The sequence below is a fragment of the Aulonocara stuartgranti genome (assembly GCF_965226115.1).
Source record: "Aulonocara stuartgranti genome assembly, chromosome: 9".
In the NCBI taxonomy this organism is placed as follows: domain Eukaryota; kingdom Metazoa; phylum Chordata; class Actinopteri; order Cichliformes; family Cichlidae; genus Aulonocara; species Aulonocara stuartgranti.
This window is the reverse complement of record NC_138960.1, coordinates 36,777,201-36,788,474: the sequence shown is the minus strand read 5'-3', so window position 1 is coordinate 36,788,474 and position 11,274 is coordinate 36,777,201. Positions and strand designations below refer to the sequence as shown.

The 11,274-nt window shown below is 40.6% G+C and overlaps 1 protein-coding gene across 1 annotated transcript; it reads left to right on the top strand.

Moving 5' to 3' along the window:
- Positions 1-226: 226 nt before the first annotated feature.
- Positions 227-11,002, top strand: gcm2 (glial cells missing transcription factor 2). Its single transcript, XM_082546819.1, has 8 exons — positions 227-518; positions 4,856-4,919; positions 6,652-6,840; positions 6,930-7,042; positions 8,085-8,210; positions 8,298-8,554; positions 8,668-8,908; positions 9,135-11,002. The coding sequence occupies exons 1-8, from the start codon at positions 426-428 to the stop codon at positions 9,447-9,449; spliced, it is 1,398 nt and encodes a 465-aa protein (XP_082402945.1). The 5' UTR covers positions 227-425; the 3' UTR covers positions 9,450-11,002.
- The last annotated feature ends 272 nt before the right edge of the window (positions 11,003-11,274 follow it).

The following is an 11,274-nucleotide window of genomic DNA, read 5'->3' as shown; positions in this document are numbered from 1 at the left end:
TTATTTATTTAGAAGAAAAATAATTAATAAGAATAATAAACAGCTGTTGTTATTAATGTGGCTGTTGTTCAGAGCATTGATTGATTATTGGTGATCGTCACGAGGCTGCACACTTGTTTTTGTCTCGTTTGTATTTTTAGTTTTTCTTCCTCTCTCACCTGTACACACCCCCTCCCGCTCCCTCTTCCCTCCGCAGGCTCGCGACTCTCTCACCTGTCCTCTCACTTCTACCTGAGTCCTCTACAGAGCTGCACGCGCTGTCCGGAGTCGCGCGGATCATTTTGAATGTTTTATTTCACCTGCGGACTTCCGGTTTGAAAAGAGGTTTGAAAACTTTTAATTTGGCTCAGATTCTAATTCTTTGATTTCGAAAGAACCATCGGAGAGCCGAAGAGGACAGGGTCAGGCCCGCCAGCGGCAGGAGGATGTCCCGTGCCGAGGAGCGCGAGGAGGCGGACTGCGTGTGTTCCGTCGGGATGAAGTTAACGTGGGACATCAATGACCCCAAGCTGCCCCAGGTACCACGTGATCCCAGTCATCCTTTATTGATTTTAAATGTAATCAATAAAAAAAGATTGAGAGGAAATAAGAAGGAAGCTTAAATTAGGCAGACAATGAACGGAGTCTGGAGAAGCAGGGAGTCAGGGCCGGAGACGTTTGTTCATCAGTGATCACAGTTTGATCCGCTCCGAGCACAAACGCGGCAAGAAGAAACAAACAGAAAAAGCAAAACACGAAAATAAAATTAAAGTCAGATGTTTTTAATTTGCATAGAAATAATCCGAGTTTGTTTTAGAATTACAGGCCACCTCTGGAGAATTGTCGTCACATCTGGAGCTCAAATTAAATAAAAAAAAAGTGTTTGAATTTAGTTAGATTTTTTGCTTTCGAGAAAATGAAACGAAAAAAAAAAGAAATAAATAAAATAAAAATGTGAAAGAGCAGCAGGTCTGAGAGTGTGAGCGAACACACAGTGACAAACCCAAATATCCACGTTTAAAAATAAGCTTTTGAAAACTAAACAAATATCTGAAAAATAACTCGTTCATGCAGAATATTTACACACATATAAGTGTCACAATAAAAAGGAATTCGTTCATTAATAAGAGCGTACACACTGCTTATTATATTATAACATTATTTGAATTTATAAGTCTACAGAAATCAAAGTGAGCAACTCAATAAATGTTTCTTATTTTATTTATTTTGATTTTGTGAGATGGTCTAAAGAAAACGGTCCAGTGTGTGATTTACATGGAAGCTTTGACACATCCCAGCGCGAAACCACGTCCATTCCTGATGCACGTAATTATCGATAATTAACTAAAAATCTATAATGAATATATGATGCAGTAACTGACATTACAAACACTCAGTCGTGCATGAGGAATTAGAGGAGGGCAGAGGTCGAAGTTTAAAAGGGTTACAAAATTCAATTCAATTAAATTTTATTTATATAGCGCCAAATCACAACAAAAGTCGCCTCAAGGCGCTTCAAAATAAAAACACAATATTGAAATCAGCTGTTCTGCATCGAGAAAATGTTTGTTTGTAGTTTCTGGATTTTTCTGCCTTGTATGGAACACATGAACGTGTTTGATCAATAATCAAACCATCGACCTGTTTTTATTTACATTCACAGGTCGAGTCTTTGAAAGTTTGATTGGATTATTGATCAGTTATCGATAATCGGTCACTTTCACATCATTAAACACGTTCTCCAGTATCTTATTCTACAAAACTTTATTTAAACAAACTGTTCAGAGGATTTAATAAAAAATAAAGACATTTATTTGTAGTGTGTGTGTGTGTGTGTGTGTGTGTGAGAGAGAGAGAGCGGACTGAAAAACCCCACATTTAAGAACAAGCAGAACAAATTATATTTCAGTTCTTTTTAATGTAATGAATGTGAAAAATGTCCGTTGAATAAAATCATGTTTCTCCTGCAGGCGTTTTTTCAGACACGTTTTTATTTATTTATTTTTTTTCATGACATGCGCAGATCCAAACAGACGAGCCTTCACAAACACGTTTTCATTAATTTGGTAATAATAATCAATAATTATTATTGATAATAAATAATATTTGTATTATTACTTCAGTTCAGTGGTTTGAATCAGGAGAATGTGTCACGCGTGAAAGTTTCACACATTCCCACAGACCGGTGCAGAGTCAGAGGTTTTGTGGAGGTTGTTTGAAGGTTACGTGAAGCCGCCGTGTGACCCGCGCTGACTCGGCTCTTTGACTCTGTTTTTCTGGAGGTTGTTTGAAGGTTATGTGAAGGTTCGTGTGACCCGTGCTGACTCGGCTCTCCGCTCTGTTGTTGCTCAAACAGAAAAAACTGGTTTGTATATTTTTGTTTCCAGTGAAACCAAACACACATCTCCCATCGCACACAGCTCCCACGCTGATCGATATCTGTGATCGATCCGGGACACAGCTTTTACACTCAGAGCTGATTTTTCAGATCGAATTCAAATGATGGAGCTGATGCAGGATAAATAGTGTGGTTCAGAGGCCGCTGAGGGCCACGGCCTGGACTAGACTTTATCTGGCTTCACAGCCTGACTCCCAGCCGACTGTCCACGCTCCGTGTCATGATCCTGGACGTGGACATGGGTAAGAATGTTTGCCGAATGGTTTCGGGTCACGTGGAAACGGGGTTTGGTTGTTTGTTAATTCACTGCCTGACAAGAAATTCAAAATTTGCTCCAGAAATATTTACGCCCAAATAATTTTAAGTAATGAGATTACATTTCACGAATCGGGTCAAATGATTTTTTTGTTTGTACGAATCAGAATCAAGAGTTTTATTGCCAAACGTTGAGCAGATTTGCAACATTAGGAAATTGTTGCTGTGCTTTGTGTGAGACATTAATAGATATAAATAGACATAAATAATCAGTAATTATTTCAATAAACAAACCGTTGACTAGTCATCTACATTTAACTCAAAGTGATTCAAAGAATCGCTTTTTGGAGAGCTGCGTGAAAATATGTGCAGAGGATTTTCCACGATCGCACTGAACCAGCCGTTTTTAATCTGGGCTCCTCCGCTTAAAGTGCCGTGGGCTGGTTCATGTACCGGGCTCTCGTCTCTGGTCTCCTGGGTTTGGCCCACTATGATCCTCTGATGTCTCTGACTGGACGTCCTAAGACTGGATTCTGGAGATATAAACCGGCCGCTGTTTCAAACTAAACACGAGTGCAACTCCGTGGAACGGGCCGTGGTGTGAAGTCGCTGCTACCTGAAGACTTTGTTGAAGAAACCCTCCCAGTGAGGACAATAATAAGCAGCAAGTTGGTGCTGGTCAGACTGGAGCTGGCTTCTGTCCTGTGATGCGAGGTCTACTCTATTAGCCGCGTAGGTACCGACGTGTTCCCACCACGGCGATGAGCCGAGACGTGTCTCCAGTGTAACGTGGAAATAAAACGAGTTTAAAATGTGCGGTTCCTTGTTTGAGTGAAATGATGTAACTGAATGTTTGTATGAATTTAAGGTCGTTTTCAGTGTTTTTTCTGTTTCCTGACTGTGAGTCTGGCGTTTTTCTTTGTTAAAGATAAACTTTTCACACTTTACTGATAACGCTCACACATCTATTCACAGAATCAGACAAAGATTTACCAACATCAGTAAGCACGTGTGTTTTCTCGGGGCCACCGTACATTTCACACAGCGTTCAGGGCTGTATCCGATCAGGATGTGTTACATCATATTCTATTAAGGATGTTATGTGTTTGTAGACTTTCTGCCCAGTTTGACCCATTTAGCAGAAGTCAGCCTGTTTAAGGCTCTGATATCTATTCTGTGTGACTTACAGCAGTTATGACATGGTCTGATTTTCTCACCCAATAAAGGAATATTTCATATATCAGTCTACTCTTCATTCTATCAGAAACAGTTATCACAGCTCGTACATTTTCTTTTTACACATATTTGTAAGCATTGAGCCAAATTTAGAAATGCCAACATATTAAACGAACAATATTTGTCTCTCATATATGATACATCTGTATATACACTGTCACAGATACTTGAGTGTCTTTGAGTGAAGATTTAAGGTGATAGGAAACATAAATGACTTCAACTTGAATCTTTACTGAAGCTCAGTGTTTGACACAGAGTTCACTCACATGTGCTGTACCAGTGTACCTGCACATGTGATGTGACAATAGAAGTGATTTGATTTGAGAGTTCAAACTCACTGCTGTAATAACTAATAATGATTAATATAATAACTATAATATTGGCCATATTATATTTACACTGACTTTAGTCTCATGAACAACATTAACTAATTGTTATTTACTAACTAATCTTATATGACTGTTCAGTACAGATATGAAGCCCAACAATCATGTTTTACAGTCCTGTGGTCTCAGCCTCAGATACTTATTAAATCACACAAAGCTCGTGTAGAAACAAACAAACAAATGAACAAAATATGTTCTCCTTCATTTCTGTCAACTACACGTTTCCAGCTATCATGGTTGCTAGGCAACCTGGGCAGCGCGATGGAGGCTAGACCGCCCATTTCACAAGCCTCGCACTTCCGGCCTTAGCGGTCTTTGAGTACGCGGCCCTTGAGGACCGTTGAGGCTGCGTACTTTTAGACCCTGAATTGGGGTACAGCCCAGGTCTGTTTCAGTGTGAGGGCATCGGTGCGTCACACCGTCATCAGCTGATCGATCACTGCAGTAATCTATTCCTGTGTAGCGGCCTTTGACTCATAATTTTGCCTTTATTTTCATTATTATATCATATTATATTATTATGTCAGCAACAATAAATACATAAAGCGCATTGAGTCAGAGCTTCAAAGTCTTACCCGTGTGTGTGTTCGTCTGTCTGCAGGACACGAAGCAGTTTGACCCGTTCCAGGAGTGGACAGACGGTTACGTTCGGTACATTTACAGCGGTGAGAAACTTTTTCGTGTTGCTAAGATTTTTTTAAATTTTTGTTTATTTAAATTCTGTCCAAACATAAAAGACATGATGTGAAGATTTATGAGCCTGTAGGTTGATTCCCACTCAGCTTTAATCATTTTTAAACTTTATTTGACCTTCTCAGTCATTTTCTTTTAGGGAGCATGATTACATGTCAAAATATATATGTACAAGTTATTATTGTGAAATTGTTTTAAAATGTCATAAACATGCTGCAGTGTTTGGGTAATTACTCAAAACATAATAAAATGAGTTTGTTCAGTCAGCTGAGTTAAGTGCATGTCTGACCAGAGAAAGAAAGTCACGACTTACCATGGCAACAAGTAAATAAAAAGCATTTTAGTTCAGTTTAGTTAATTTTTTTACCAATATAGTCCCAAATTCATGAGTTTTATGTTGTAGAGTAGAGACCCACAGCAGGGTGTCCAACTGTCCTGCAGGTTTTAGATGTGTCCTTGATCCAACACAGCCGATTTAAATGGCTAGATGACCTCCTCAACATGTCTCGAAGTTCTCCAGAGGCCTAATCATGTGATTCAGGTGTGTTGACCCAGGGTGAGATCTGAAACCTGCCCTCGAGGCCTGGAGTTGGACACCGCATGCACTTTGGCGACAATGGGAAGGAAAAACTCCCTTTTAACAGGATGTTAAAAATGTGAGGATTTAACGGGGAGTCAATGAAGGGAAGCCAAAACAGGAGAAATCTGCTCTCTCTTTCTAGTCCCTGTCAGGACTCTTGCTGCAGCATTTTGGATTAGCTGAAGGCTTTTTAGGGAGTTTTTTGGACATCCTGATAATAATGAATTACAGTCATCCAGCCTGGAAGTAATAAATGCATGAACTAGTTTTTCAGCGTCACTCTGAGACAGGATATTTCTAACTTTAGAGATGTTGCACAAATGGAAGAACGCAGTCTTACATATTTGTTTAATATGTGCATTGAAGGACATGTCCTGGTCAAAAATGACTCCAAGGTTCCTCACAGTGTTACTGGAGGCCAAGGTAATGCCATCCAGAGTAAGAATCTGCTTAGATACCATATTTCTAAGATTTTGAGGGCCGAGTACAATAACCTCAGTTTTATCTGAATTAAGAAGCAGAAAGTTAGCGGCCATCCAGGTCTTTATGTCTTTAAGACATTCCTGCAGTTTAACTAATTGGTGTGTGTTATCTGGCTTCATGGACAGATAGAGCTGGGTGTCATCTGCATAGCAGTGTAAATGTATGCTATGTCTTCTAATGATGCTGCCTAAGGGAAGCATGTATAATGTAAACAGAATTGGTCCTAGCACTGAACCCTGTGGAACTCCATAATTAACCTCAGTGTGTGTGAAGAGGACTCTCTATTTACATGCACAAACTGGAGTCTATTAGATAGATATGATACAAACCACTGCAGCACAGTACCTGTAATACCTACAGCATGTTCTAATCGCTCTAATAGGATATTATGGTCAACAGTATCGAACGCTGAACTGAGGTCTAGCAGGACAAGCACAGAGATGAGTCCACTGTCAGAGGCCATAAGAAGATCATTTGTAACCTTCACTAAAGCTGTTTCTGTCTTGATTGGCTGTGGCTAACCAATGAGATGTTGGAGTTGGTTGAATACATTTTAAAATATACACCATGAAATGATTTAATTAGGAAATATAATTGCTCAGTGGTCTAAAAGTCACTGTTTGGTGGATTTTGTTTTGCAGCTGAAGATAAGAATGCTCAGAGACATCTGTCTGGCTGGGCAATGAGAAACACCAACAACCACAACTGTCAGATCTTGAAGAAATCGTGTTTAGGTGTGGTGGTTTGTTCTCGAGGCTGCACACTGCCTGATGGATCCAGACTTCAGCTTCGACCTGCCATCTGTGACAAAGCCCGGCAGAAGCAGCAGAGTAAGAAGAGCCTGGACCAAAGACTTCTCAGGACTTCCTCACCTGTGTTCACGTTCACCTGACCAGTTTATTTTTCTTGTGTGTTTCAGAGAAGCTTTGTCCCAATTGTAATGTTGCTCTGGAGCTGCTCCCATGCCGTGGTCACAGTGGTTACCCTGTCACCAACTTCTGGAGAGTCGATGGAAAGGCCATCTTCTTCCAGGTTGACTAATAATAATGGATTGCATTTATATAACACTTTTCTAGGCACCCAAAGCGCTTACAATTCCACTATTCATTCACTCTCACATTCACACACTGGTGGAGGCAGCTACAGTTGTAGCCACAGCTGTCCTGGGGCAGACTGACAGAAGCGAGGCTGCCATATCGCACCATCGGCCCCTCTGACAATCACCAGTAGGTGAAGTGTCTTGCCCAGGGACACAACGACCAAGACTGTCCAAGCCGGGGCTCGAACCGGCAACCTTCCAATTGCAAGACAAACTGCCAACTCTTGAGCCACGATCGCCCCAATTTGATTATCAGCACAACTGGTTTTCTAGCTGTAACACTGTCAGTGAAAAAAAATTGTATTTAAAATATTTAAACATGAATAAATATTTAAATGATAGCTAATAAGAAATATTTGCTCATTTTGTGTTTGGTTTAAAACTAACTGCAACACATTTGAATAAAGCAGTTATCAAAGGGCATCATCGGGTCTTCGTCAACCCTCTGAACACTGCAGCCTTTTCGTGTCTACAAGTTTTTTCAGATTCTCCAAAATCTTTTGTCAAATGATGAAACACTGATGATAGAATCACAACGTTAATTGTGTTTATCTGCATTTTCAGTGAGAGAAATGTTTAATGTTTTCTGGGATTTCCTTACCTGGATGATTGAGAAGGATAAAAATCAATCTTTGGATTAAGGCTCGGATCACGCTAACGCTAACAATGTTCGGTTTGAACTGTTGAATTATCTATAGTTGCTGGTCCATCAGGTGTTTATTGCACAACCTTTACTGCAACTTTATTGAAATGTATTGCTGCATCTTTAAAAAGATTTAAGTTTTGATGTGTTGATTTTGTTCTGTTTATCATGAAACAATGATTTCCATCATATTTTATTCGGTACAGTTTTAAACAGGTTTAAACTACAACTGTCAAAATTAGGGTACAAATCAAATTCAGTGTTTTTATTTATGTATCTATTTATCTAAATGACATTTTTGTGAATTTGATGTTACTATTATTGTCCTCCAGGCAAAAGGCGTTCATGATCATCCCAGACCAGAGTCCAAATCAGAGACTGAAGCCAGAAGGAGTTCAGTAAAGAGACGAGTCAACTCACCTCCATTCACACCAAAGAGACGACTCATTGAAACACAGGTTGCTACCAATAAGCCACAAACAATAACCACTGTTTGTTCACATCTCTGCTGTTTACTTACTGTTTCCCTGTAATTTTCCCTTTAGGCTCTTGGCCCTGCGCTCCTCTCCTGCGTTGAACCAACGGATAGGATTTCCTTCATTGAACCAAACTTCCCTCAGCACTACCCAGCATTCCAAAGCCCAGAAACCTACTACAACCCCCACAATGCACTGGGAGAGAGCACACCAACACTTCAGAAACCAGCCAATCCCAGGCTTTATATGAGCAGGCCCGGATATGACTTCCAAGGATACCTGACCTCACCTTCATATCCTGTGACCTCTGACCTTTGCGACCCTAGGTTAGCTTCAGATATTCCTCAAAACAGTTTCTGGTAGTGTAAAAATAATAAAATGCACCATAAATGACATGTAAAGTTTCACAGGTTTAAACCAGATTCTGGTTTCTGTGCAGAGTGGCCCCGGTCCTGGGTTCCTCGTCGTCCTCGTCTCCATCGTCAGCTCCTCTCTCCTCCTCCTCTACCTCCTTTGACCCCCAGACAAAGACCCCTTCTGGATGGAAAGAACTGCTGAAGAACTCTGCCCCCTACAGTGACAACCACCATTACTACAGCACAGAGTACCCTTGCCGTTATGCCAGCAACAACCCGGGTTCACCAGCAGCACTGCAGACCATCATCACAACGACAACCAAGGTGAGTAACCCTCAAAACCTGAGGTTTGTCTCAACTTGTAGAGCCTGCAGGAGACATGCGTAAGAGTCAGGTATGAGATACGTGTTTTGTAGTTGGACTTGCACATGGTTGACCTTGTGTATTTCACTGTAAACTGAAAACAATTGGCTGACATAGAAGCTTGAATATCTGTTTCACCTGTAAATAATGTCGTTGTCACATTATCACCTCCTGTGTTCCTCCTCAGGTCTCCTATCAACCGTGTCCGAAGCCTCCTGCTGCCCTCCCTCCTTACCAGTCGTGTCCCAAACCCTCTGTCGGCCTGCCCTCTTACCAGCCCTGCACTCCCTCCAAACCTGCTGGCCTTCCTGGCTGCTCCTCCTTACTAGACGACCCCTCCTCATCCTCATACTCCACCGAGGTGAAGGTGACAGAGGATTCGGGTGGAGTCATCAAGTCTCTATCTTTCCAGCCTGAGCCTCTTCAGACCAAAACCGAACGGGCTGACGGCTACGACTACCGCTACTCGTACCCCAACACGTACCGCTACGACGACTACTGAGGGAGCAATACATCCATCACTGTTACCACTGCCGCAAACTTCCTATGGCTGCTAGTATCACTGGACCATTCAGGTACCAAGAGGATCAGTCTGAATCCAGGTTTTGGTCCCTGAGAGACTTTCTGGAAAAATTCACTTATCAAACGATGATCTTTTTCACGTCGGACGTCAGAGAATCACCTCTGGAGACGTTCAGGGGAGGAACTCAGGCAAATGGGAATATTTGCAACCAGTATCCTGTTACTGGGCTGGTGTTTCTGGAGCTCACCCTTTAGGTGCTTCTCACAAAAGAAAAACAGCATAAATCATTAAAATACTGTGTATATTATTTATTATCTTTCAACTTTCTGATATTTCCTGAAACAGGCTGACACGCTGATTCGTGGTAATCTCCAAAATCTAGTCAAGACACAACAAACTGTACAGCATATTTGAGCAGAAGGTTTTATGTTTTCACCACAAAACACAAATTTGTATTTCGATGGATAGTCTTCATATCAACTTTGGCCAAAGTTTCAAATAACAGAGCCTAACAGTCTAAAGCTAAGCTCACTGCTCTGAACACTTGGTTTCCTGCTGGGTTTTTTAATAATAATAATAATAATAATAATAATACATTTTATTTAAATAGCGCCTTTCAAAGCACCCAAGGACACTGTACAACAGATAAAAACTGGAAATATACACAATGGTAAAAATAGAAGATAAAAGTTAAAACATACAGAAATTTAAGAATAGGCAATTTTAAACAGATGAGTTTTGAGGGTGGACTTAAAAAGAGAGAATGAACTAATATTTCTGAGGTCCGGGGGTAGGGAATTCCAAAGTCGAGGGGCAGAGCAGCTAAAGGCCCTCCCTCCCATTGTGATCAGACGAGCAGAGGGAACAGAGAGAGAAAGAGACTACACTCTGTATCTGTAATTATCATTAAATATCATATGACATCACATTGATGTCACAGAGATAGTCATAGATTGTATAACCTATATAGATCCCATCTCATCTACGTAAGATATAGAGTCACAGAATTAAACTGGCAGTGAGCACAGGAAGTCATCATGTCAGAATGAGAACATTTGGCTCCATCAGCAGACTGAGATTCATTACTGAATAACCAGCACACACGTCGCACTGTTTGTTGGACTGGATTTCCTTTATTTCAAAACCCATTTAATCATGTTTCATATTTTTAAGAACATTTTATTAGTTTCACTGGAACAAATTTCTGTGAGCATCTGAAAACAGAGGGCTGCAACAAAGGGGCGATGTCAAAGATCAAAACTGAACTATAAGTGTCTCTGTGTGCCGAGGAAGACCCTGAGATGTGACTGAAAGCTGGATCCAAACATATATATATCCATAAATAAAGTAGAACTAAAACGTCTGAAAAGACTTTCACGTGAGAGACTTTTAAACACTCTGCAATCAGAAATCATAATGACCTGTATGCACTTGGAGTATTTATTCTATCTGTTAAAGCCACTGCCTTTTCCTGAACCTGGAAGAACAAACAACGTTTGACTGAGGAGATCTGAACCTGTTGAAGTGACACATTAAAGCAGCTGATCTTCACACTCTGCTGTTTCTCGATTCTTTCTGAAATCAAACCCACACTCATGTCTTTAACAGTATGAAACAAACTGGTGGAATGGCCCTTTAAGATCTGACAGGGGTTAAATGAGCAGGCTCTCAATCAGCAACACACAATATCGACTATAAGTACACATCATCAGTTATAATTTTATCATTATGATAAAAACAGATAAAAATGGTTCCTATAGCTTTAGTGTGAGACTGTGCTAACTATAAAATGAAACAGATTGTG